The following is a 27,930-nucleotide window of genomic DNA, read 5'->3' as shown; positions in this document are numbered from 1 at the left end:
ATGCAGCTCTTATTTCTGATTTCTGGTTTAAAACTGTCTGTGCAACAGGATGAAACCCTGTGGATGTGATCATCATGTGAAAGTGATATATTTGTTTAGGTGGATCTGTGTGCATGATGAAAATAAGCCCTCTTTTTCCTGTGTCTCTTCTTCCCACCATAAGTCATTCACTTTGTGCTAAATGTCCTGATAGTCCTGTAATCCACAGAAGCCCATAATCCCAACCGATCAAAGGTTAAGATTACCAAACATGTGGGAGTGGCTGAGCTGCAGTTAGGAGGACGCTGACAGAGAATGGGCTCAGTCATGACAGTGGGGATGCAAGCCGTGCAGGGATTGGTGCACACAAATAACCAGCCAATCACAGTTGAGGCAGGGAAAATAACAAGGCAAGGGGAGAGCTGGTGAAAGATGGAAGAGCTATGAAAAAGCCAGGGAGAAGGTGAAATCACAGCAGCACAGAGGAGCGACCAAACCAGAAGGAGAGGTAGGATGAGTGGAGCAGAAAACACTGATCAGTGAGGTCTCCGGAGAGAGAGAAAGGAGAGAGGAGAGAAAGGAGATGAGCCGGGAGAAGAGGGTGAGCAGCCAGCACAGAGAACATCCATCAGCTCAGGCAGCCATGCTCTGAGCCCTGGAGCAGCAGTGTTACACAGACACCACATAGGCCCATCATCAGGCCGGGCTCAGCCCTCCATCCCAGCAACAAACACCGGGGCAGGGACTCAAGCAAATTACCCAAAAATCAGCTGTGTATCTGAACTATGAGGACAGCCAGGAAGGGAAGTGTGGAGATGCCTGCGTTTGTGCGGCAGCTGGTAAAAGAGACAGAGAAGAGGGTCAGCTCTTTCTTCAAGGGGGGTCGAGGAGGAGCAGCAGAAGGAAAGCAGCCTGGGGAGAAGGAGGAGGCCATCCCTAGCCCCTACCTTGACCGTCCGGTCCTGGACAAGCTGACAGAGGAGGGCTGTGCCCGCTGGGGAATCACTTATGCCCTGGGAAGCATGCAGGGCTGGAGGGCCAACATGGAGGACTTCCACAACTGTGCGCCACAGTTGGGTGGACAGCTGGCTGACTGGAGCTTCTTTGCTGTGTTCGATGGTCACGCGGGCAGTACGGTGGCACAGTACTGCTCCCAGCACCTTCTGGGTCACATCTTAGGTGAGAGATATGGATTAAAAACACATCACTGAACTCAGTATAGCAAAATCACGGTGTCTTAATACAAATTGCTGATTTATTGCAATGATGCTCAGTTGTTGAGGAGAAAAGTTCCGTACATAAAACATCTAAATTGTGACTGATCACTTCTCGTTGTATTTTGCAAATATCTCTTTTATTCGATGTTATGATTTTATACTGTCTCATGTGATGCTTGTGTCACAAACTGTATTTCTGTGAACACACAGGTGGAATAGAACCAGAGGACAATCCTGAAAAGGTGAAAGAAGCCATCATAGAGGGCTTCCTGCAAACAGACAAGCACTTGCACTCTGTGGCACGTCGAGAAGGCTGGGAGAGGGGCGGCACCACTGTGGTGGCCACTCTCATCTCACCATATTATATCTACTTTGCTAACTGTGGTGATTCAAGGGCCATACTGTGCCGGTCTGGCCAGGTTTGCTACTCCACCGAGGACCACAAACCTTACAGTCCTTTGAGAAAGAGCGTATTGAGAGTGCAGGTTGCGCTTAAACCCTCCAACGGATCAATGGTTCCTTGGCTGTGTCCCGTGCTCTCGGGGACTTCAGCTACAAGGGGGCAGAGAACCGACACCCCAGCCAGCAATATGGTGTCACCAGAGCCAGGGTGTGCGGTGTTAGATCGCTCTCTAGCAGACGAGTTCCTGGTGCTTGCCTGTGATGGGGTGTGGGACATCATCAGCAATGAGGACCTGTGCGCCTTCATCCACAACCGACTGCGTGTCTGCACTGACCTGAGGGATGTCTGCACTCAGGTCATTGACCTCTGTCTCTATAAGGTCAGAGTCACAGGTTCTTATCTATTGCAAAGTGATCTGCATTTCTGTATGTTCATCAGTTTGAATGGGAAATCCTTATTACTGATTTTAAACACCATTTCAACTTCAACTGAGTTACATAATATTTAATGGGCTGTGGATTTTAGTTAATCCCTTCAACTGTGACTGCGTTGGTTTGGCTTGATATGCTGCATGAATCATCCCATTTTTTCAGAAGGAGCTCAGTGTTTTTAAGGTTACTCAGGGACAGATAATAGTGCACACAGCTGATATGACTATGTATGACTGTGACTATAACTCACCGACCTTTCTCATGTTTAACTTTTCTGTCCAACAGATTTGATTATACTTATATATTTGAAAACCATCCATCCATCATCTATACCCACTTATTCCTTAACCAGGGTCACAGGGACCTGCTGGAGCCTATCCCAGCTCTCTTTGGGTGAAAGGCAGGGGTCCACCCTGGACAGGTCACCAGTCCATCTCAGGGCCACATAGAGACACACAACCTCACACACTCACACTCACTCCTATGGGCAATTTAGAGTCACCAATCAACCTGACATACATGTTTTGGACTGTGGGAGGAAACCAGAGTACCTGGAGAAAACCCACACAAGCACGGGGAGAACATGCAAACTCCACATAGAAAGACCCCTGCTGGGTTTTGATGCAGGAAACTTCTTGCTGTGAGGCAACGGTGCTAACCACTCAGCCACCGTACTGCCCTTAATGAAAACCATTATATACAATGATGATTGCAGCTTTCTGCTTTAATCTATACCAGATGGTTTAACATTGTTGTAATTTGTTGTGGGACCCTGTTGTTTGAACGGACGGTGCTCCACGGGGTTCAAAACTTCCTTAGTGGGCATCTGTGTAATAAAAATAAAAATGAGTTGTTGATAAAATAATCCCCCATTTAAAAGTTTAAGTTATTAAAATCTGTACAGAGGTGTGAATCTTGGCCTTTGAATGCATTATAGCTATTAGCAATGATATAATAAGGCTATAAGGAATTAAGAAGCATAGACGACCTATAGATTCAAGCCAAACTGGCACTGAACATGACATGCACTATTCTAGCCTGCCCCCCCCCCTCCATCCCCCTTAAAGCTGTAACAATTTATTTTGTGACTTATTAGGGGGCAGCAGAAACACGCTGCAAACACAACATAGAACATTATCACCTTTGAGTTTATACTGTGAACTGTTACGTTTCTGTTTACTAGCATACAAGCAGCTCTTTTCACATACAAGGTATAATTGTTATTGTGATTCATTGTGATTATAGGCACACATACACCATACAGAGGCAAAGATCTAAAAGTGAGCCAGACAGTAGTGTCTTTGTCTCCAGTAGCGAACATTCAGAATGAAAAGGCAGCACTGGCTCCTGCTAAAGATCTGCTTCTGTCTCATATACACAATGGCTGCACACTGTAAATGTGCAATAGACTGGTACAATAGTCTGACAGATCACCTTAAAATAGACTGCAGAGGTGTCAGTACAGGTTACATGAGATTATTGTAGGTTCCTGTGAGGACTCATTTCAGCCACTCTCGTTCGGAGTGTGTAGACGGTTGAAGGTTGATTTTCAAGAGCACAGAATTGTTCATTGTTCTGTCCTTGTGCATTAGGAATAATTTCATACCAGTGAGGGAGAATAATTACTCCACTCCACCCAGCTCATATTATAGAGTCGCTGCTAAATTTAAGGGTATTTAGGGAATGATATTTTCACTATGTAAATAATCTGTAGAATTAATTCTTAAAGAAAATGTAAGAGTTTAACCTTAAAAGCTGCATCGTGTTATGTTGTTACCTGTAGTTGAATCAGTGCATTATTTTCTACCTTTGTAAGTGAAACAAATTCCTTCATTAAAGTCATTCTCTATTTAAAACCAGGGAACCACAGAACCCCAAGGCCAATAGTAAAAGAAACTGGGTTTATTTTGTATTTCCACAGAAACACATCAGGACCACGAGTGCACATGCTAACAACAGAGCTGCACTCTGGCCATTGTGTCCGTCACTCTCTTATGTAACAGGATTTCAGCTTGCATAGGCACAATGGCCTCAAAATGTCACAGCTTCTTCCTTTCCAGTTTCCTGCTCCACTGCATCTCTGTGACCTTGAGGTGAAAATGAACTGTTTCTAAAAGTGTTGACCCAGGATTAAATCATGTTGAACATGTTGACAGTTGTGAGGTCAGCCATCATTACTCACCTCTGCTGATGTTGTTTCGTTGCACAGGGCAGCTTGGACAACATCAGCATCATCCTGCTGTGCTTCCCTGGAGCCCCCCAGTTCTCAGCAGAGGCATTACACCAGGAGGCCGAGCTGGATGACATGCTGGAGTCCAGAGTAGCAGGTATGTGGGTATCACCAGTACGTATATGGGATACTGTGACTGATAGACTGTCAAAACAGGCATTTAAAGATTATGTTTGTGTCATGGTTAAATGTTTAAACTGTCTTTTTTTCAGTTTTCTTGAGTTTTATGGTTTGTGATTATAGCCAACAAGATTAAACCCTTCAATGCCGCTCTTTTGCATATCTGCATTATTCCACAGTGTACGATATTTCCCAACTAATGTAAGATTTACTCCTGTTAGTGTAATGTTTGCTAAAATGCCTGGGAAACTATGTGACAGTTTTTAAAAGTGAAAAAGATGTTTAACCATTTTTAAGAAATGTGGTTGAGGCAGAGGGCCATAGAGAAAGTCAAAAATGATCTGAGGTGTTGGTTTTGGTCTTACCACAGCTGAACATTTGTTTACAATTGAAAAAATAAAATAATGTCGGTCTTATGTAAGCTGCATGTAAACCTAAGAAAAATGCTTTTTGTTTTGATATCTGACAGAGATTTATGATGAGCTATCTGCAGGAGGGGATGAACCCGACCTGCTGTCTGTCCTCACGGTCCTTGCATCAAATGTCATCCCTGGATTACCCCCAGGTGGAGGCATACAAAGCAAGTAAGAGACACAAAACATGTGTTCAGATATACACATGTGCACACGCTGTATTGGGAAATTATACCATGTTACTTCTGTGTGTTTCAGAAGGAACTGCATTTTTTCTGCCTACTACCAACAGAGAGAAACGCACAAGCCCACGGTACCAAATGTGAGTAGCAGCTAAGAGGATGTGTTATCTCATTTACTGTGTACAGTAAATTCACCAATTTCCTGCATTTTATGTCTGTCCAGGACCCAGGAGGCTCCTAATATGTCAGCCGGATAATGTGTCCAAGAACCCGGGCAGTGGCTGTAACTAATGTCATATTATTAAAAGTGTTCTCTTTCTATGTGTAATTTGACAAAAAGGGAGATGATGAACAGACATGGACGTTTGTTTACATCATGCTAACAAGCAGCATCTTACAATAACAAATACAATGCAAAAAGAGATCTATTAAAGCTTAAATACATTTTATATTTATACAAGAGAGACATTTTATAAAACTTACTCAGAGACACTGACCCTGCAACAAACCTCAGCCTCATGTTCAGTGAACAAAAAGTACAGATGACCATTTCGACTGAGAGCCTGTAAAACTGAATAACAACCAACTGTGAAATTGTACATTTTCACTGGCTAAAATACGTGTTAGTACATGTAGGGCCGTGTTCAAGAATAGACACTTTAGGAATAGATATAATAAAAGAATAAGCTGAAGGATTTCAGTTTGAAATGAGAAATTGAGGAATGTGCAGCTGGCATGCTCTGTTATATAGTTTTGTTTCAATAGGAAACGTGCTAACATTTGGACCACTGGTGGGAATGTACAAACATACCTGATTAAACATTTAATTATACTGATTAAGACATCCACTGATTAAGAAAAAATACACTTCACAGATAGTGTGAAATCTTTTTGAAGAGGTGTTTTTTAACATGTAAAATAGATTCACTTGGATTTGAACTGCTTATTTGTTAAAATCCTCTGCTAGATAATTATCATAAGAGTTATACAGTGTTTAGTTTGTGACCTCATCCAACAATTGGACAGCTAACCTAAAATCTATATTTACATACCAATCAAAATATATTTGACATCTATATATATTTTGCATTTCTTTGTATGTATTAGTCCCATTTGTCTGTACATTCATCACTACAGTGTATGTGAAATGTATTTTTTTTCCATAAGTTTGATGACGTGTACTGTGCTGCCTTATTCATCTTTTCCATAGTGAATAAAACAAACAGCACCGGATTTGATGTTTGTTTAAAGGATGGGTCAGTTTATCTTCATCAGCTCTGTTTTATTTCAGTGAGTCATTTTCTGTGTATAGACATCGTTTATTGACTGTTTTGACCCTAAATAAAGAACATTTGACTGGCGACTTGTAGTATTTTTACCCACAATTACCCACAAAAACTACTTTGCTTATCATTTGGAAATTAGTAACAGTGAAGACAATTCATCAAACGGGACACTAAAGGAAAATGGGGGATTTTGTCTTATACGGTATCTAAGAAAAGCTATTCTCCTTATTCTTATTATCCAAATGAGCATCTGTTGCACAGATGATGCAGAATGACAAGGAATGGATTAAAATGGGTTTTCTTGCATAGTAAAAGACCTCAAATCCTACCGTGTTTAATGTTAATCGCTCTGTTAATGTGATCCTGCGATTATCTGTGCAGCACTTAGTGACATAAGGATGTCCTCCACATCCCATGTTTGATTAGACGTGCTCTATTGAAAAACCCTGGATCTCAGCAATGTTTCATGAATACTATGAATTTCAATGACATGCACTGATGAAATAGGATGGGCAACTTGTGAATAATCAAATAAATGAAAATGACTCTTTCTAAGTAATACTGTAGCGTGTTTGGGAGGCTCTGTATAAACACAAATCACGCTTTAATTGTTTTATATATATATATAGCTAGTTTTCATGGTAGATCCTGCAATTGGTCTGGTTGTTCACTAATACTGACCTCACCTCACACAGAGCCATATTTGTAGTGCAGGGAAACATGTGCAGCTCTCTTAAATCAGCAGTCCCTGTTTAAGTGGTCCTTCAGGGCTTCTTTCATCTGATTGCTTGTGTATGAGCCAATCACTTCAGGACATCAGACCCCACTTCACAGTGATGTTGAATTCTTTAAATTGGATTTGTCGGTTTTGTCATCTTTCTAGTGAGGGAAGAAAATGAATAATTATTTGTTGTCCAGAATCCGTGCTGCAGGTCTGCCATTATCTGCATAGACTATCACTGAAATTGTTGAGAGAGATACTGAACAGATGTTTAGAGGGAAATTATTCTGGCTGTGTTTGCTTTTGTCATCCCGAAAAGAACCAATTACTGACTGTCTTAAAATCACTTGTTAAGCAAATACATTGGGTTTGGGCTTTAAAAAAATCTAAAGCAATATATATATATATATATATGTACAAGAATAACATGTTAGCTTGTTTTATAATGAGGTGCTACCTATCCACGCTGGTTTCTTGTAGGCGGTTATTCATAATTGCCAGAGCTCCCACACCACCCGAGAATCCATTTTGATGACCGTAGCTCTGCCGTGGGCCCTGATGGGCTGTTTCGCTCAATTGTTTCTGCAGCAGTGCAAGTGACACTTTATTGGACACCATGAACTCATTGACAGAGATCATCTCTCCTGACAAACGACGGCCCACGTATACCCCATCAGCCACAACGCCTCCATCCGTCTCACTGTCACACACTGTTTCCACCGAGCCGTCCGTGTAACGGTGTCTTCCCGTGGTCGAGATGGGCTGTACGGTGTTGCGTTTTATACGCTTATGCCTGAGGCGTGCAGGCAGGCGCCTCTGTTTCTGACTTTTGTTTTGGAGGCAGGGGCAACACAGTCCCCAGCAGCCAGGTGTAGAGCAAGAACAGAGCCGATGCTGCCCTGAGCAGACCAGCTTACCCAGAATCCAGTTGAGAGTTTGCTTGATGACAATAGAAATAACATTGAAAAGTGAATAGATACAACATACTCCCATTAGGATGAAAAGGCAGTTTCCAAGCCGGTAGGCCTCTTGAGACTCATAATGCTGTCTTTGACTGCTCACCAGGTCCCCGAAGCCGATGGTGCTAAAGGCCACGAAGCAGAAGTAAAGGGAGTCCACATAGCTCCAGTTCTCCATGGAGCTGTACAGAGTGGAGGCACTGCATGCGATCACAATCGATGCCGCTCCTAGGATCAGCATGACATAATAGACCGATGGTTTCCACCCTTCCAGGCTGTCCTCTTCATCTGATCTCTCCTCCCTGCTCGACATCACCCCGACCCCTGCACACCTCAAGCGACGCTCATGACACCAGCGCATGATGTAAGCTAACATTGTGATAATCCTCTCCAGGAAGAGGTTGAAGAAGAGGATGGTGGCAGCACAACCAATGAGACCATAGAAGATTAAGAATATTTTTCCAGCTATAGTCGCTGGTGTGGTCATACCAAAGCCTGGAGAGGAAAGTAAACCAAAGTAAACACAATGGGCCAAAGGTTACAGACAGTGGAGTAGGTAATAACTCCTGAAAAAACATCTGAGAAACTTTAAAATGAAAACTTACCAATTGTGGAGACCACTGTGCCCACAAAGTAGAAAGCTCCAGAAAAGTCCCAGCGGGGCCTCAACGCGTCCACTCTGATCCCAGCTCCGTTCGCCTCCTCGTACTGCCTCAACAGAGTGTGCAGGGCACCCAGGTTGACCCTGTATCTCTGGGTGAAGTTTTCCAGCTGCTGTTTCCAGACATGACGTGCACGCAGCTCAAAAGGATGTTCCAGGGCTGAGAAGATGGCCGCCCCACATAATAAGTAGAGCAGGATGAGCCCAGCCAGCAGGCAGAAACGAGCATTGTCTTCATTCATGGGTGCCCTGGGACAGCAGCAGCCACCAGCAGCCCTCCTCTGAGCCATGAGCACAGCGGCAATGCGGATACACTACTGCAACAACATGCACAGACTGTGCACGTATTAACACAACAGAGGATTGAAAAACATCTCCTGGGGGAAATTAGTAAGCACTGCTTTGATCATATGGGAGAAAAATGATGCATCTGAGGAACAAACAAGACATTAATTACAATCTGTTTTACAACTAAAATTTTTTAACTTTACATGCTTTATGTTCACCTTTAATTAAAATGATTTCATTCACAAATGATAAGACATGCAACATGGAAAGTTTTGGTTAAGAAAATGCAACATGTTCTATATAACAAAACTAATTTTATTTTTAAAAAAGCAGTTTATGATGTGTAATCCACACCTGGTACCTGGGCTCACTGGCAGCAGCGTGTGGTCCCTGAGCGCCGTTGGTCTGCTGTGCTTCTTCCATGGATCTGATGAACAATGACCAGTGAGATAGATCCTCTTGAGTTTTCTCTTTTTTTTTTGTGCAAACTGAGAGGCTGCCTGATGTTTCATCTGTCAAACACTGACATCATCATTCCCTTTCCCACCCCCTCTGTCTTCGAGCACAGCCTGATTGGTGCAATCACTTCTTTCCTTTAAAAGCACTATCCTTTTCTTCAAGACGTCTTCGAACTTCTGAGGAAAGAGGTTCAAGTAACACAAGGTTTGCTTAAAATAATCGGTCCTGTAATCACTCAGTCACATCAAACAAGGAATTTCAAGTCATCACTGAAATATACAACTAATTGTAACTTGGAAAAACCAGGATGCCAATGATCAAGGCGCTGAACTGAAAACTGCCCCAGTGGATTTTGATCCGTAGCCAGATTATAAGACTGTGGCTATACTGTTCAGCTCCCAGCCCCTCTGTCAGGCCCTTTTCTTGTTGTTGTAGACTGTGTGGGAGGATTTGTTGAGCATGACTTTTCATTTCTGTCTGTTCATTCCTTTAATCTTGTCTGGTGCTGCAGGTAAGGGCATGGGTTCCCTCTGCCTGCTGTCTGATGCCTGAATGATTGGAGCAGGCAGGTGTGGAAGACAGAGGGCACATCTGCCTTCATCTCGCGTGTCAGCCCTGCATCAGGTGTTGAACTTTAGTTTGATTCATATTGTGATCTGTTCAGGTTTGAAGTACTGCTTACCAATCACTTTTACATCATCTCTGAATGGCTGTAAAAGTCTGTGAGTACAGTGGGTACGGAAAGTATTCAGACCCTTTTAAATTTTTCACTGTTTGTGTCATTGCAGCCATTTGCCAAAATCAAAAAAGTTCATTTTATTTCTCATTAATGTACACTCAGCACCCCATCTTGACAGAAAAAAACAGAAATGTAGAAATTTTTGCAAATTTATTAAAAAAGAAAAACTGAAATATCACATGGTCATAAGTATTCAGACCCTTTGCAGTGACACTCATATTTAACTCACATGCTGTCCATTTCTTCTGATCCTCCTTGAGATGGTTCTGCTCCTTCATTGGAGTCCAGCTGTGTTTAATTAAACTGATTGGACTTGATTAGGAAAGGCACACACCTGTCTATATAAGACCTTACAGCTCACAGTGCATGTCAGAGCAAATGAGAATCATGAGGTCGAAGGAACTGCCCAAGGAGCTCAGAGACAGAATTGTGGCAAGGCACAGATCTGGCCAAGGTTACAAAAGAATTTCTGCAGCACTCAAGGTTCCTAAGAGCACAGTGGCCTCCATAATCCTCAAATGGAAAAAGTTTGGGACGACCAGAACTCTTCCTAGACCTGGCCGTCCAGCCAAACTGAGCAATCGTGGGAGAAGAGCCTTGGTGAGAGAGGTAAAGAAGAACCCAAAGATCACTGTGGCTGAGCTCCAGAGATGCTGTAGGGAGATGGGAGAAAGTTCCACAAAGTCAACAATCACTGCAGCCCTCCACCAGTCAGGGCTTTATGGCAAAGTGGCGCAACGGAAGCCTCTCCTCAGTGCAAGACACATGAAAGCCTGCATAGAGTTTGCCAAAAAACACATGAAGGACTCCCAGACTATGAGAAATAAGATTCTCTGGTCTGATGAGACCAAGATTGAACTTTTTGGCGTTAATTCTAAGCGGTATGTGTGGAGAAAACCAGGCACTGCTCATCACCTGCCCAATACAATCCCTACAGTGAAACATGGTGGTGGGAGCATCATGTTGTGGGGGTGTTTTTCAGCTGCAGGGACAGGACGACTGGTTGCAACTGAAGGAAAGATGAATGCGTCCAAGTACAGAGATATCCTGGAAGAAAACCTCTTCCAGAGTGCTCAGGACCACAGACTGGGCCGAAGGTTCACCTTTCAACAGGACAATGACCCTAAGCACACAGCTAAACTAACAAAGGAGTGGCTTCGGAACAACTCTGTGACCGTTCTTGACTGGCCCAGCCAGAGCCCTGACCTAAACCCAATTGAGCATCTCTGGAGAGACCTGAAAATGGCTGTCCACCAACGTTCACCATCCAACCTGACAGAACTGGAGAGGATCTGCAAGGAAGAATGGCAGAGGATCCCCAAATCCAGGTGTGAAAAACTTGTTGCATCATTCCCAAGAAGACTCATGGCTGTGCTAGGTCAAAAGGGTGTTTCTACTCAATACTGAGCACAGGGTCTGAATACTTATGACCATGTGATATTTCAGTTTTTCTTTTTTAATAAATTTGCAAAAATTTCTACATTTCTGGTTTTTTCTGTCAAGATGGGGTGCTGAGTGTACATTAATGAGAAATAAAATGAACTTTTTTGATTTTGGCAAATGGCTGCAATGACACAAAGAGTGAAAAATTTAAAGGGGTCTGAATACTTTCCGTACACACTGTATGTGCATCAGTACATCTTGATAGCGGCACATCTGTACACCAATTAATTACTTTTTAATTAGAATTATTATACAATTGGTTTAACAATAACTAATTACATTTTTAGATGATGTGCTTCATTCTATGCTTTATGTAACAGAACAAAATGTCTGCATACAGTCCAAGATTTAAGCCTCCCATTAACACAATTATACATTTTGATTTTCTTTTACAAGTGCTCCCAGCCAACATTAATATGCTCGTTGCTATAAATATGTACTTTAAGCTCAATTTTATCTGAAGTCAATCTGCAATATTCTGTCTGATTTGTTTTTTTTGAATTTATCAATTCTCACATATAAAGACAAGCAAATCACAATTTTGATTTTCTGTGATACACGACAGAAAAAAGTCAAAAAAGTCAAGAAGTCACCAACCATCACCAACCATTATGCCTCAGAGACGAATGAAAACAACTTGTTTTTATTAGGTTTCCAAATCAAATTCTAATTTAAACTATAATGTATAACAAAACAAAGCATTTCAATCCTATTAAATAACAATAATAATAAAGACCAAAACAAATCAATTAAATGCAGAGAATATCAGTCCACATTTTAGGACTCTATATTATATTTAGCACCATTTTAATGACAGTGTGACATTTAAAGTGATCATCTCTAGACTGAGAGACTGGACATATTTTTATCTAGTAATTGCTAGCACCGATGTGTTTCCTGGAAAAATGAGGAAGTTATCTGAAGAGAGAAGAGCTGACATCTCCTGCTGAAGCCAGATACTGAAGCTTTTGCTCCAGTCCAGGGCAGATGAGAGTAGGTCTAATCATGAGCAACAGTGGATTTACTGTACATGGCTCAGGTTGAACAGGGAGCCCATAAATCAACATTAATCTTTCAACCAGGTGATTTTCTAAAAAAAATATCAGTTTTGAAACATATTGACATAATAACTGGTATATAATAACCGGACAGCCAGTTATAAATTAGTTTTTACAATATATGTTATTATTGTAATCAACCACATTGTCACATCTCCATTTTTTCAGACCCCATAGCAACATTTTCATTACTACATTTTTTCAATGGAAGTTCATTGCCATAATCATGATAACCAAACCATTTCAGCGGCCAGTCCATCTGCTGTCATTCACTTCTTTTAGAGCTGCATTCAGACCAATGGCAGCATGTTGGCTTGTACATCAGTGAGGTTGTCCAGGCCCCACACGTAGCCATCTTCTCGAAGGCCCACTGCCCAGGGAATGCAGTGGTCCGAGGTGAGGTGTGGTGGCAAAGCCTATCAATCAATCAAGCAGGAGTCAATCATCCTGACTCCTGCTCTCCATGTCCAGTCAAGCACAAACAGCAAAGAACTGCCCACAACCTGCAGGGATAGAGCTTTTAAGAAAAATAACACACACTAGATCATCAGCCTACATCAGTCAGCAAAGACTCTGCACAAAAACACATTTTTCAAACTATTGCAGATCTCTTTCAAACATCTACAACACTGCTCAACAAAACTATCACACAACTAATAATTTCATATGAAGACTTGATACAAATTGCAAGGCATGATAGGACATTGTCACAGTTTCTGACATTTACAAAGTTTTGTGTTGAGTATTGATACTAATGTTAATATCTATAATCTACTATCAATAATCTATAATGTATTATCTATGATATATATTCAGTAATCTAGATTCTATTTTTAACTCAACACCGTCCCATTCTCCTGCAGTACAGTTATGCAGTGTCTCCTCATCACCTGCAGGGGGCAGCGATGGGAACGAGGAGCGCTGAGCCCCCGCCAGATGTAGGACGAGGAAGAAGCAGCAGGCAGCACAGCAAAGCGCGAAGAAGAATTTAACGGTTCCCGGTTATTGAACCGCTCCGGTTTCCACGGTGCCGGTGTTCCCCAGTGTTTCAGACCGACTGTACTACCGGTCCGCTGGCTACTAGTTTCATTTACTGCACCTAGTTAGTCGCGCTATGTTTTCCCAGTACGCAGCTATGTGCTGACAACCTAACCTCATTAATTAAGGATCAATACTGCAACCACAGGTAACGTTAAAGTGTTCTTTGTTGTTTCATTGTTATAGTTAGTTTAACGGGTTAATTAGTTAGCTGGTTGGTTAGTTAGCTACCTGTCAGTCAACTTAACATAACTAGCGGTACGTTAAGTTGCGTGCCCCATCGCTAACGGTGTCTGTGCTAACGTAGCTAGCTAATCGCAGCTAACGTCGGTCGGACCGGGGGGTCACTCTCGCTACCTGCCCCCTGACATGACGTTAGGCTTCAGCCCGAGCTCTAACGTCATGGTCCAGACGCCCACCGTCATGTGGCTGAGTGTTATTTCTGTAAACTAACTAACCAGCTAAACAAAACAGACTCACTGTAACGTTATTGTTTGGTGGGCGTCAGCAACGGGAGAAAGTGAAGTCAAGCGCGAAATCTCCCAACAGCGTTAACGCAGCAGAAATGGAAAACAGCTAATAAAAGACGACTTATAAGACTTGTGCGTCTTAGCTATGATGTGACCCACCAACCTGAACTTTTTACGGTGAAAAGTATTACGTCTTTTGAAACGGTCACCTCCCTATCGCCCCCTGTGGTTTGTATTGATGAAGTCAGGCGGTGTGTGGTGAGCAGGATGAAATAGGAAACGGAGACATAATCACAGTAAAATAATGCAGTTAACAGTTAAAATAATGCTGGTCAATGTAAGTGGCAGCGCTCCCGTCTTTAGATAACAGGTTTTTCTTATAGACTCTTTGATGTCCAAGGGAATGCAGATTTGCAAAAATCAGAGCAAATAGAGTATAACATCACTCTCCATAAACAAAATAGGACATGCATGTGAGGAGCACCCTTACTACTTTACTGCTAAAGCTACAAAATGTGACATGTGTCAGTTAATGTCTGATTTTCACAATTATAGTTGTCCCCATTCAGATTTCCCTTGTGAAACCTATTTCAACCAAAGGGAATCTGGTTCAGATTTCTGCAAATTTACCAAGATGTTTAATCTTAGTAATATCAGAGTTGTGACCTGTCTTTAGATCTTATAGTTTGATTTTGCTTCTTGCTACATTTTGATTTTTGCTGATGGTTTGTTTATTGCATCATGTGTATGTAAGTTTATGAGATGGCGACCATGTGGCACTAACTGTTTTAAACGGTAATTAAATTAACAAATCCAATTGCTTCAAAAAATATATAATTTTCTGCATAGACCCAGAGCAATGGAGGAAGGCTCTGAGGTGATGAAGGATATTGTATTTCGAGGGGTGGAGTTTGCTGTGAAGGCAGAAATGGACAAGGGTTTGCTGATAGTCGAAATCTCTGACTCGATGACAGCAGATCAGTGGAGAGGGGAATTTGATCCAGCATGTAAGTAGCATACATCATATCATATCATAAATTAAATATTATCCTGGGCACAAATAGTCCTTTTCATACTATTTACATGTTTGTTTTCAGACATTGAGGACCTCACTCGCAAAACTGGCAACTTCAAGCAGTTTCCCATTTTCTGTAGCATGCTGGAGTCAGCTGTTAGAAAGGTATGTTTGAAGGTTCACTCACTGAGAATGGAAACAAATGTAGAGAGGGCTCAAATGCAGACAGAGGCTTTAGAAAAATGTGAACAGACACAGATTTGCTCGAGGCTGTGAGAGCTGAGATGAGACTCATTTATTCGAGTCCAGTGTTTCCACTTGAGCGAAAAATGCACAGTTATTCCAAGCAATCTTATTCCCTCTCTCTTTTTTTTATTAGTGTACAAGAACGGGGCCAAAGGGAGAGGGCCTGGAGGAAAATAAGAGTAACTGGGAATTTTGGCTACATTTAGAAATTGCTCTCAAGTGAACCGTTGTATATATGCAAAGACAGTACATGCACATGCAAACTTGTGTGTGCGTTTGTGTGCTCTTCCCATAAAAATCACTAATGTCTGTCATCTCATTTGTTGCTGAAGCAAAAGTGACACATGGATCACAAAAAGACTTAAGGAGTCAAGTTTGTGCAAAGTGTTGTCCATAAACATACCTTAATATCAAAATAGAGGCATGATTATCCTAAGAAATGAATGCATTTTTGGTCACTTAAAAGAGTAACTGTAAATGAAGTTTTTAAAACGATTTTATTATTGTAAATGAAATGGTCAGCAGTCATGAAAAAACTGATAAACATAAAATCAGGAGGTGTCCATCATAACATCTAAAATCTTTGGTCCCCCCCCCCCCTTCTGATTTTGCATGGTTAACTTTTTTTTCTTGCTGTTTTGGCAGACAAGTGATTCTGTTACCCTTGACCTCCTGACCTATGCCGACCTGGAGCTGCTACGTAACAGAAAAGCAGGAGTGGTTAGTCGTCCTCGTGGCCATCAGCAGTCTTCTGCTCTCACAGCCAAAAGATATCTTATCCTCATCTACACTGTGGAGTTTGACAGGTTAGTGTGTCTGTGTGATGAACTGACATGATAACATCATACATTTGGGTTGGAGTATGTATCTTTTGGACACAGATTTGATTTTTGAGTAGTGTGGTTGTTGGAAAAGCTGTCTTTGTTGGCTGTTTTATATTTGTAGGATACACTACCCTTTGCCCCTGCCCTATGTGGGTAAGCCTGACCCAGCTGCCCTGCAAAAAGAAGTCAGAGCCCTCAGAGCTGAGCTCAGCGCTCTCACCTCTCACAGAGTTGACAAATCTGCAGACGTAGAAGTACAGCGGCTACGGGCAGAGTAGGTTGCATTCAGTATTCTGTACTGACTGTGACCAGTATGAAGGGGTGTGGGACCTTTTCTGATGCCTCCTACTGTTTTCAAGGCTGGCTTTAGTGAAAGAAGAGAAGGAGGCCTTGGCCAGTGTCCTGGAGCGACTGCAAATCAGTGCAAGTGGTTCCACTCCTGGACGAGAGGACTGGAGGGTCAGAGATGTGGTGAGGACGCTGGAGGAGCAGCTTGTCAAGGAGAGAGCCAAAAGTCAACGCTCAGCAAGCAAAAGATGCCAGGAGCAGCGACTCCTAATAGAGCAGGTAGAGCTTTTCTGTATTTCATAGTAGTCTTATGTAAAATGTTTATTTTGGTTTCTTTGTTACTCAGCTGATATGAACTTTTTCACCTTGTCCTGGCTAGTTAGAGGAGCTCAGAGCATCAGAGCGTGCTCTCCGTGTTCGTGTGAAGAGTCTCACCAGTGAACTGGCACTACTACGGAGAGGGTTAGACAATCTAAGCGTGTACTATATCTTTACTTTCTCATTCTTTCATTTATTCACTTATAATGTGGTTTAAATCACTGATGTCTAAATCTTATTAATATACTTTGCACACACCTCTTGTTCTCTGCCTGCAGCAGGGTGACTCCTACATCCAGTCGCATCAGCTCTCGAGTTGATGGGGAGATCTACCGGTCTCTCTCCAGAGAGAGGAGGTCCGGGTATGGGACAGTAAGGGCTCGCTCAGGATCCAGAGAACGGATAGGGGACAGAGGGCAGAGGTCAGAAGAAAGGGGAAGACGAGCGGATTCCTCTGGACCACGTGCTCACATACCAAGGCCATCACCCTCTCCCACTGGTACTGGCTGTGATGTTTTTGTCACTTACATTTACATGCTTTTGCCTCATTTGTTAAATCAAAACCATTAAAGATGCTTTTTCTAAATCAAAATGCTTTTAAGAGAAATTGTCAATGTTATTCTTGCCGACCACAATAAATTTGACTGCAAGTTTTATTTCCCCCTACTCCTATAGGTGCACGGGTACAGCGCTTTGACCCAACTGCCTACATCCAGGACAGACAGCGCAGACAGAAAGAGTCAGAGCTCAAAAAGTCAGTTTGTTATTTTACTGTCCACATCTTCTGACGGTACAATGGTATTTAATGCTGGAGACGACTGGGTCAATAATTTCAACCCTGTTTTTTGTGTCAGACAGAGGAAGGTGCGGCGGGACATGCTGACATCCCCTATTGTCCCTGAGAGGGGGCGTTCACGTTCCAGAGAGGCGTATCCTCAGATGGCCCGGCCCGGCAGCAGAGACAGGAGTTTATCTCTGGAGAGGAGAGGGAGCAGGAACTCTTCTGAAAGCTCTTTAGTGGATATGGATGAAATGGCCAAACCTCTGTTCAGGTGATGGAAATATCTGCACAGGTTTTGTGTTGTCACTCTTGTTCTAGTTGGTTATTTTAACTTCACTTTTCCTGCGTTTACAGAGGAAGAAAACAGACTTACAATGGGCCCAGTGCGGTGAGTGAAATGGTAAATAATGTAATTGTTTTTTGCTGCACTATCATCTGTATATGTAAAGAAAAAGGATTATTCTTTATTTCTTTTACTGTTAACACATTCCATAAAAATGCACAAAACAGACAGTTTCACACAAACTTCCAAGCTCGATGGCTCACAGCCTCAACCCCTTTGTTCCTTCTGAGGAATCTTTAAAAAGACCCAATAAGATCCTTGAACATCTGGGCACTGTAGTTCTTGGCTAAATTTGTTTAAGGAGACAGTCGTGCATTTGTTGTGGGATTTTGAGCTGTGGGTCAATACTCATTTGGTGCACTGGTGCCTGAGAGATTGATTCAAAAAGCAACTCCAAAGTGTGAAGAGTATGGTTCACTGGTTTTATTTTTAATCGTTAATAGAGCTCTATGGTGCAGACAGATGCAATACTGGCTACACAGGCAGTGTTTATTAGGAAGTCATTGTTGGTTTCGGCCTTTTGATGGGATTTTTTTGACAACATGCAAATACCTTGGACCATATCTTTTAATGTGCGTTAAATCTGTTTTTAGTCAAGAGGACGCCTTTTAACCAGGAAGCCATTATGCAGCACTCCAACACAAAGAATGAAAGACAAAGGTGATTCATGAACATCTCTTACATTTTCACTCCAATAAAATGATTTTAACTGGGGAAAAACATGTACCCGCCACCCGAGCTCTAATTTCCATTTTCTCTGTCTGTTTCCAGAGAGCTCCGTGGATACAGGCGCTGAGCTTTCGGAGATTGATGCCAGACTGCAGGCACTTCAGGAATACATGAGGGACCTTGATACAGGACGCTAACTCAGCCTGGAGCTCAAACCATCTCTGTTTACTGTGCACAGACTAAGCACAAAGTCAGGAAACTACAGCTGTCACTGTGAAGGACTACTTTTTGTGGACTGAAATTATTATTTTTTTTAATATGTCATTTTTTAATAATTAACTTAAAGATAACTGTAGTGTTATCCTGTCTTTTACACCTCACCAGACCAACCAAATTAAGTTACATTGATGTTAAATCTGGCAGTACCTCAGTGCGTCAATAATTTATTTTCATATTTTACTCACTAGTTATATTCTTTCACTCTTCAAAATATATTTGAAGGACAGTGTGAGTTCTTTTCTCTTCAGATTTTATTCATTTTCTTTAGGAAAGCATTTCAGCATGTGCAGGTAAGGTGCACATTTTCTATGTGCATAATCTCTACCTTTCAAAACACATTTAAGTCGTCCATTTTTAAAATATATTGGGTGTGAATGTGATTGTGTGATAGTAGATTAACGTGTCAACCACTGAACCTGCGATGTCCTGTCCCTTCCACCTGATGCATGCTGGGATACACTGCAGCTCATATACACAATAGCTAAGTAGATGAGTGACTGCATGCTGCCACACAATTTGGTGGTTAAACGTCATACCTGCCAAAGTTTTCATTTTCCACTTGTTTTATATTTATGTGCTGTACCTTAAACTCAACATTACCTGTTGATCCACTTAGTGCATTAAAATGTAACATTTTCTAAGGTTTGAACCTAAGTCATTTCCCTTTTGAGGTTATATTCCAAACTAAAATTTAATCTTGAATATTTGTTTTTTGACAGACTGCGTTTTGGACCTTGTGTACACAAATCCACCCTGCTTATCATAATGATCATGCAAACATATGAACCTCTGGCACGTTTTTTAATGATTTTAACCTGTTTGTACAAACTCCAATTCCACAGTCTATGGCCTCTTATGCCACCTTTAATTTCTACCAAAGGCATCCTCTGTAAAGATACTGTCCAGTTTTGTTCTCTCTGCTTTCCTTTGCAGTAGTGTCAGCTGAAGTGCAGCCTTTGAAGGGAAACCTTGAAGGCTTTCTACTACAGCAGCTGGCTGGGTTTCATTAATTAACAAATAAACTTCTGAGCATGAAGCCGCCTTCTCAGGGGAACCACTCAGTGTCTGAACAGCTGCTCTCTTTCTTCTGGGACACGCAACAGAGAGACACAGTCACCTTATGTCGGTTTATGTATCATGAGGAAAGTTAACCAGGATTAACCAACATGAAACTGGTGAGCTGCTGCATTAAAAATGCATAAAGTTTTATATGAAGTTCTTGAAGATAAGTACAGATTAAATATGTTCCCATTATATTTTCATATTTCTCTGTTTGCAACTGAACATTACCATCTGTTATTGGCCAAATCCGGTTTATGGTTAAATAGAAATAGAAATAATGCTACAAGAACTTACTTTGTTAATTTATTATAGAATTACAACAGGTAGCGTGCAGCAAAAATGTTAAGGTTTTCTAAAGAAAAGGAGCAAGGTTTAATATAAAAGCATATATATATATAATCAATATAATAAACATCCAATAACAAACCAAACTCTGCTTTATCTACAAAATCTACTTTTCGGTATGAAGCAGCTGAAGAATTCTCAGTTCTTCAGTCATTAAAATACGTTTGCACAGCTACATAGCCCATGTGAGTTAAAGTGCTCAAAATGTTCTACATCTGTCTGCACCTGAATAATAATCTGACACTAGAGACTAAAAAGCAGTTTTACATGGTGCTGTTAGGAGCTCAGTGTGCTTAAAGCGTATATTAAGTTCAGCAGTCATTAGAAAAGGTCCCTTTACTGTGATAAAGAACAAAAGGCTGTGCTTTCTTTTCCCACCACAACATGGTCCCACAGGTTCAAATCCGCCCAGGCTGGGTCACACTACTCACAGTTGCCTGCATCTCCTGGTTTCTTCGACTGTTCAGTATGGACTGGATGCAGAGGGTGAGCTATGAAGAATACGATTGAGACATAAGAGCCGCTATTTGTACCTGTATCTACAGACGTGCACTCACGTGTGTAAAAGGGACTTACCGACTGTTGCTGTCCAAGAACTTCCTGATAAGAGGCCTTCCTGCGATCCTGCTCCTTCTCATCACACAATTTCCAAATCTGAGCCTTGACCTTGACCTCGTCTTCGGACAGGTGAGGGTACTGTTGATTCTGTAACATAAATGAATTAATGTTTACACTCGTAAGGTATAAAGAATATTCTGAACTGGTCTTATCTGTAACGTGGTTGATATTGTGAGCAATTTGCCTCCTGTTATGTGCCAAGTAATGTGCTGTGTTGCATTTTGTCAACAACTGAAAGAATAGGCCTCACTCATGTCTCACATGCTCATCGATACATTACATCAAATTCTGCCTAGTGTGTCAGCGAACTGCCGCTGGTCATAGTAACACCTTCAAAGTTGTAACACTAAAGGCAAATTCAACCAGAAAGCTTTATTTTGTGACAAATGTTTTTGTCTTATGTCCAGAGGAGTAAAATATTTTAGGTTTGACCAGGTGTTTATGTATCATGTGCAGGTTCATGAGAACAGTTTGCTTGTTTCATTTATATTCCAGAAATATGAATCTGATTTGTCTGTTAGTGCCACACTGAATTCTTTCCCCCATTGCCGGAGGCAGAGTTGGGCAACTTGATGATATATACTGTGAGACGATAAAAAGAAATGTCAGCCTCACCTTTTAGCATCAATGAGCAGGACTGCTTTATGGCACTACTGATTTTTTTTTTTTTTAACAATTTTTCTTCAAACAATATCCTAATTTGCTAGATTGTGCAAAAACTGATCTTCCTGTGCATTTTGCCCATTAACTTGTAACCAGTTTAGTTTCCACAAATTCTACTTTTCAAAACATGTATTAATATTAAATTACAAATGCCGTCACGTGATAGAGGCAGTTACTTTCACCATTTATTGATCTGCCTGTGTTACTCTACAGTAAGCTATTGTTTTTATAAATTGTTAGACAATAGAAAAAATATCCATCAAAACTTCCTGTTCTTTATCACAAAAGTCAACGTGACAAAAAAAGGCGATAATGATTTCACTACAGAATGATTGAATATGCAGTAACACTACCTGGATGCCTGCAGCAGTGCTTCAACAGTGAAAGGTGAAACGCCTGCACAGCTATAAATCACACATACACTCAGGGCACCTTCGTAATGTGATTGAGGGAATATTGAAATGCAGAATATAAAATCCTTTTATTATTATGAATAAACTGAATTTATGAGCTGACGTTCAGCTTAATTTATATGACTTTTACATATATTAATTTACCACATGACCTTGGGACCTCAGGGTGACTCACCACTCGTAAGATATAGTCGTCCATAGAGTGAGACCTCATCTTCTGCAGTAACATGAAGGCCATCGCTACGTTCGTTCTGGTGGTGTTGAGCAATTCCTGCAAAGGCATTTCTATGTTAAAGCACAAACATCACAAGCAGCAATTCTGAGTAAAGATTCAACAAAACCATTCATACCAGTAGCTCTTCATTGCTCTTCCTAGCCAAGGTGTCCTGGCTCAAGTTGACTGAAGGGGTGGACATGATTGACTGAGGAAAAGACATTTGACATACAATTATAATATAAATCACTGAGTATAATGTCCAAGGCATGAAGAGAGCCCTACATGCTGCTGCTCATGATATTTTATGCTTTGCTGCATGCAGCTCTGTACCTCAGCCTCGTACTCAGCCCAGGCAGCTTTGCGTTCTGCCTCACTGAGCTCCTCCTCTTGTTTATGGTCCAGCAGAGATTCGTGCTCATGGTACGACACTATCTGGTCCTTACAGGTTTGTAGTAACTGTGCCAGGATTTTATCCTGAGAAACACACAAAAAAGGTCATTCCAAACTGGTTCTCTTCATGTTTGTGAGACAGCCTGAAAATAATGACAGTGACGTCACCTTTGGCAAAACGGAGGTGGGTCTTTTGCTTTTCTTAGAGTTTGGATCATCCAGCAGGTCTGGCTCAAATGTATAAAGTTCTGTCAGTTCAAAAAGGGTGAAGTGCCTCTCGATCTGCTGCTGATCCACCACCCGATAGGACAAAGACTGCTTGGTCACCTGACGATCATAGATCTTCTCCTCCATGGTGCCCTGAAGATGAAAATAACAGAAGGGGCTAAACACTGAGCAAAAATATAGCAACTCCAGGAAGTCCATGTCCAACATCTTATTTTCCCTGCAAAAAAGGAACGCAATTTTAAAAGTCATCATTCTTAAACTTAATAAATAAGATAAATAATGCAGCCCAAGAAATGTGTTTGCCCTGCAACACACACACAATACGACCATGAAGCTTCTTAGGCAGGGAACTTACCTGAGCCAAGAAGCGGTACACAAACACCTGTTTGAGCTGACCGAAGCGGTACACCCTGTATATGCTCTGCAGGTCATATGAGGGATTCCACGAGGCATCGAAGATGATGACCCTGTTGGCAGCCACAAGGTTGATGCCGAGAGAGCCGGCTCTCGTTGAGATGAGGAACAGTCGGCCGCTAAAGTAAAGATAGATCCAATGTGTGTCAAACATTCAGACCTCATATTCTTCCAGTTTTCTCAGTGTAAAAGGTGTTAAACTGATAATCTGTACCGGATGTTGGCAGCATTGTTGAACTCATCAGTCCATTTCTTCCTGAATGAAGCAGTGGTGGAGCCATCAAGACGATAGTAATCAATATTTTTGATCCAGCTGCCTTCTGTTAGAAGGACAAAGCACAAAAATTGACAATAAAGCATCAATGAGTCAGTCATTTCATTAATGTCTTTGCCATAAACTCAATGATACCTTTGAATGATGACGGGTCTCTGGCACGGTGAGAAGCCTCAAGGAAGTCCTCAATTAGGTCTAATGAGATCAAGGACTGACTGAAAACAAGCCTTAAAATGCAAACAAGGAATTTGGTCAGATGTCAGAACCAGTCAACATCTGTGTTTGAATTTGCCTCAGATCAGACAAGAAACATACACTTTGTCCTCCAGGTCTTCAGCCATTCTGAGAATCTCAAACAGCAGCACCATCTTCCCTGAGTGCTCCAGGATTTTGGCATCGTGTTCAGACAGCAGGTTCTTGTACCAGTATTTATCTGGATTCTGAGGCTTTGAGCTGATGGTTTCCTTCTCTCCTACACAGAATATAACACAGGACACTCTACAGTATATTAGTGTGCAAGCTACATGGACGGAGGGTTAGTGGCACATGGTGTTTTAATACCTTCCGCTGCTGCTTCACATTTAGACACATCAGCAGTCGCCATCGTAGTGATGTTGGGGTTATTGCCTTCAGCCTCACTCTGTCCACTGTTCCACACAAAAGAATAACATTTTATTTTATAAAATCGAGTTGAGAACTGCAGTTTACAGCAGGTACACAGTAGTGTGTCACACTAATATTATTCCAAAGCTGATGCTTTTTCCCCCACTCATCACTACAACATCTCATTTATCAGTTCAATGCCCTTTGACACACTGTTCACTTTGACTGGACTTGAGAAGTTGCACATCTTCACCAGATTTCACTAACTGGACATTAAAAGCTCCCAAAGTCAGACTGCTGTTATAAGTAAATACAAATACTGACGCTTTACTGGCAAATACATGAAGTGGTACAATTAATAATCAGTGTGCTAGTCACATAAACACAATAAAGATAACCACACGCTGAGCTTTTGTTATTTTAATATAACCAATGTTTTGACCACAACTGGCCGTTCTCAAGCCAAGAAGAATACTACACATCAAAGGATACATGATGAAGACTTTCACTTTCAGGCGTGTCCATAACAAAGCAGAAGCAGAGGGACATTTCATTTGACATGTATATATTCTACACAAATATTCATAAGAAATAATGCTCACCAACAGCTCAAAGAACAAACTACAAGCAGCAAAAGTGCGTCTGACATAATCCCAGTGTTTCAATGGTGGACGTTTATATGAAATGAACAACAAATGAACTAAAGCAGAGTGGGATGATGAACATGGTGGGCCTTACCTCTCAACTACAGGGCTTTCCTCATTTCTCAGAACAGCTGCAGCTTTAGTTTGATCATTCTTTTCTGAATATCCCTGTTAGAAAAATGTCTTTCAGTGTTAATATTCTCAATATGTACACAATATATCAGCCTAATCAGGATTCAACATGTGTTCAGGGTACCTTGTTTCCTCTCCTGAGGGAGCTGAGATGAAGGCACCAGGGATGAGTCCAAATTCTACTGAGAACCTGAAAATCCTTGAACAGGTTTGCTCCAGCTCTGACTTTTCCTGTGTGAGTCACTGAACCCACACCTGGAAAAAAAAATCAAAGAAGCTGCTTCAGATGTTCGAATCCCAATATTTACAGAAACATTTTTGGTCACAATTTCCAGGACTTGACACTGACTATTCAGCAACATCCGTTTGTCCCTGACTGATGAAGATTGTACCTCAGCCTCTGACAATTTAGTGAGTTCATTAATAGTTGTAATGTGAGAAAATATCACACCAGGCTTATCTGCAGGAGACCACTACCTTTTCGAATTACAAAATACAATAACACCATTTGTCCTGACAATAATTCAGGACAGGAACACATCGTTACCATCCACTACTGCGAAGACGTGAGGACTAATTCTTACCAGCTACATGGTCAAGGAAGTAGCGGTACAGCTTATACTGAAGGGGGGAGATCCTCACTGCCAGCACATACTCGTGTTTGGGAGGTAGAAACTGAGTCAGTGCAGAATAATCTCTTCTCTGGGGAAAAAAAAAAAAACATGAACACAGTGTTGTGAGAGTTAGAAAATAAAAAAACAAAGTATATATGAACATACACAGGCAGCATGTAACTGGCAGTATTTTTATTTTACCTGCACACATCCAGCCAACACAGCATGAAGCACATGTGCTCGCTTCTTCATGATTCGGACATCTTTTGGCGTGGAGTCAGCACACTGGCCGTTCTCGATGGGATTGATAAAGCGGTTTCTGAATTCGCTCAGTGAGCCCAGAAGATTCTTCTTGATGAAACTGACCATACAGTGATCTGTGAGGAAAAATATTCTCTATTAATATGAACAGTTTCATTTCAAAATCAAACATCTGTCAAATCAATGTGTCTACATTTAATTTCCTCACTTATATCTAAAAGTAAAGCACATATAGACCTGCAGTTTTGAGCAATCGGTGCGGGTCTCATAACTCGTTCCCTGGATTATATTCAAGTTACATTAAAGTGTGACCTCATATATTTATTATGACATAGTGGTGCAGACTTACACTCATTCAGGTTGTTTTGCAGTGGGGTTCCAGTCAGCACCACTCTTCGTCGGGTCCTGATGGCATTCAGAGCTTTGGAGACGTTTGAGAAATCATTGCGCAGGATGTGCCCCTCATCACAAACTACGAAGTCTGGACCTAGAAACACAGTCCAACACAGGAGAGCAAACGGTTACATGTCACACGATCACATTTAATGTACAAACGCATAAACCTGGAAACACTTGTGTATTATTATGTTACTGTACCTGGATGCACCAGGATGCTCTTTAACTCTTTCTTCCACCCCTCATCACTGATTTTCTGGCCTACTGACAGGATGCGGTACATGTCATAGCCCATTATCGCAACACCTCCCTCTCTCTGCCACCTCTGCAGAGCTTGGAGTCGTGCTGGCAGATGCTTTAATGTAGCCATTTCTGTAACCTGCAACATATTGTAATAACCGCATGTGACACAGAAGGACAAATAGTGTCTCTTACTCTAGTATTGCCCATTTATTGTTTAACACATTTTTATTGCTTTACATACCTTGACTTTATCCTCTCCCATGTTGTTTTGCCATTTCTTGAACTCACCTACCCAATTGAGGATAGTGTTGAGTGGACACACGACCAGGGCTGTTCTGAATTTCAGGTTTGCTGACAGCAGCACTGTGTGGAGGAATGCTACCACCTGCAGGACAAGTAAGCACTGACTACTGACCACAGTCAACACAATTAAACCACCCAAAATGATGAAAATGTTACAAAATATGTAGCAAGTAAAAAAAAAATGGTCCACTCGTGCAGCCAGAGCAAAAAACAAACTGTGTCTGCTTCAGGATGCAGCTTGTGATTGTGTGAAACCAGCAAGACAAAACCAGAAAGACAAACCAAAGCAAACACGAATATTCTAGGTGCATGTGTGTATGTGATCACCTGCAGGGTCTTCCCCAGGCCCATGCAGTGTGCCAGTATACAGCCTGATCCAGGAGAAGAGTTGGCCTTCTTCACAGACTCACAACAACTGTCCCAAATAAACTGGACACCTGTTAGAGAATAAACACCTGTGGACTCAGTTTTGAATGCAGTCGCATTGATTAATAGCATGAATAGCTCATAATGGTTTACATTTTCTGGATTGATCTGTAACCAGTGAATGTTCCTGGAGATATTTGTGTTCAGATTTTTTTTTTGTACTTTGTGTAACAGCAAAGCAAAATCTTCCCTCAGTGTAAGAGAAAAGCGAGCACAAACTAACCGTCCACCTGATGCGGCTTCAGTCTCGTCACCAGGTTCCTGTGCACCTGAACAAGAGGCTCCTTGGTCTCCTCGTCCTGATCCAAGACCAGCTTGGTGGTGATGGGACACACCACCTGAGACAGCTCATCCTCTATAACAATCACCTGGAAAACAATGAGAGTCCAGTTTTATCTTTTTGCTCTTCACCTTAGAAAACCCCCAGACTGATAACATATTCTAAGAATCGCTACTGCAACAAGACTTTTGGGTATTATTGTTCAACAGGGTTATAGCGTTTATATGAGTACATCCTGCTACAGAGTTTAACTATTTAACAGTAGTTATAGTCCAGTGACCATCGACACAGTGTAGTTTATTGGACTGTTCAGCCTGCTGTGAATGCAGTACCTCTCTCCTGTCCTCCATCTGCTGCTCCCTATTTGCCAAGCGTTTGCACCTCTCCTCCTCCTCTCTCAGTGCCTCCTGAGTCTCAGCACGGAGATTCTCAACTTCAATGATTTTGCGGATCTTTTTGCGTCCTTTGGGAGTGCCTTTACTGTCGCTGAGCTCCTCTTTTTCATCCTCCTCTTTAGCACTCTGTTCAATACATAATACAAACC

General features: G+C 41.6%; 3 protein-coding genes and 1 pseudogene across 8 annotated transcripts in view; 2 read left to right on the top strand and 2 right to left on the bottom strand.

The window, feature by feature from the left end:
- Positions 1-161: 161 nt before the first annotated feature.
- LOC113142957 (protein phosphatase 1A-like) lies at positions 162-5,817 on the top strand (annotated as a pseudogene).
- Positions 5,818-7,435: 1,618 nt separating this feature from the next.
- LOC113143219 (potassium channel subfamily K member 13-like) lies at positions 7,436-10,025 on the bottom strand. Its single transcript, XM_026328724.1, has 3 exons — positions 9,252-10,025; positions 8,547-9,032; positions 7,436-8,436 (listed from the first exon to the last, which is right to left on the bottom strand). The coding sequence occupies exons 2-3, from the start codon at positions 8,890-8,892 to the stop codon at positions 7,436-7,438; spliced, it is 1,347 nt and encodes a 448-aa protein (XP_026184509.1). The 5' UTR covers positions 8,893-9,032; positions 9,252-10,025.
- Positions 10,026-13,549: 3,524 nt separating this feature from the next.
- ccdc61 (coiled-coil domain containing 61) lies at positions 13,550-21,254 on the top strand. 6 transcript variants are annotated; one of them, XM_026327569.2, is made up of 14 exons: positions 13,550-13,775; positions 14,947-15,104; positions 15,195-15,277; positions 16,004-16,164; positions 16,304-16,456; positions 16,542-16,749; positions 16,850-16,950; positions 17,070-17,287; positions 17,464-17,542; positions 17,643-17,840; positions 17,924-17,969; positions 18,506-18,572; positions 18,684-20,035; positions 20,664-21,254. In XM_026327569.2, the coding sequence occupies exons 2-13, from the start codon at positions 14,957-14,959 to the stop codon at positions 18,776-18,778; spliced, it is 1,557 nt and encodes a 518-aa protein (XP_026183354.1). In that variant the 5' UTR covers positions 13,550-13,775; positions 14,947-14,956; the 3' UTR covers positions 18,779-20,035; positions 20,664-21,254. The 6 variants fall into 6 exon arrangements, with proteins under 6 accessions (XP_026183354.1, XP_026183355.1, XP_026183353.1 ...); XM_026327570.2 differs by having other exon boundaries at positions 17,067-17,287; positions 17,924-17,957; XM_026327568.2 differs by having other exon boundaries at positions 17,067-17,287.
- LOC113142533 (transcriptional regulator ATRX-like) overlaps positions 20,213-27,930 on the bottom strand; it is a 22,694-nt gene continuing 14,976 nt past the window's right edge. The window contains exons 15-35 of the mRNA XM_026327567.1: positions 27,719-27,907; positions 27,330-27,474; positions 27,008-27,117; positions 26,619-26,762; positions 26,336-26,513; positions 26,088-26,225; positions 25,679-25,854; positions 25,448-25,565; positions 24,988-25,118; positions 24,826-24,899; positions 24,046-24,131; positions 23,800-23,956; positions 23,620-23,711; positions 23,425-23,530; positions 23,152-23,329; positions 22,737-22,928; positions 22,509-22,652; positions 22,312-22,383; positions 22,137-22,232; positions 20,844-20,972; positions 20,213-20,758 (exon numbers count right to left, since the gene is read on the bottom strand). Coding sequence (XP_026183352.1) covers positions 20,666-20,758; positions 20,844-20,972; positions 22,137-22,232; positions 22,312-22,383; positions 22,509-22,652; positions 22,737-22,928; positions 23,152-23,329; positions 23,425-23,530; positions 23,620-23,711; positions 23,800-23,956; positions 24,046-24,131; positions 24,826-24,899; positions 24,988-25,118; positions 25,448-25,565; positions 25,679-25,854; positions 26,088-26,225; positions 26,336-26,513; positions 26,619-26,762; positions 27,008-27,117; positions 27,330-27,474; positions 27,719-27,907 — 2,748 coding nt within the window. The 3' untranslated portion in view covers positions 20,213-20,665. The remainder of the gene's footprint in view (positions 20,759-20,843; positions 20,973-22,136; positions 22,233-22,311; positions 22,384-22,508; positions 22,653-22,736; positions 22,929-23,151; positions 23,330-23,424; positions 23,531-23,619; positions 23,712-23,799; positions 23,957-24,045; positions 24,132-24,825; positions 24,900-24,987; positions 25,119-25,447; positions 25,566-25,678; positions 25,855-26,087; positions 26,226-26,335; positions 26,514-26,618; positions 26,763-27,007; positions 27,118-27,329; positions 27,475-27,718; positions 27,908-27,930) is intronic.

This window comes from Mastacembelus armatus, chromosome 14 (assembly GCF_900324485.2).
Source record: "Mastacembelus armatus chromosome 14, fMasArm1.2, whole genome shotgun sequence".
In the NCBI taxonomy this organism is placed as follows: Eukaryota; Metazoa; Chordata; class Actinopteri; order Synbranchiformes; family Mastacembelidae; genus Mastacembelus; species Mastacembelus armatus.
Note: the sequence above shows the minus strand (reverse complement) of the source record. Positions and strands in the feature narration are given on the sequence as shown.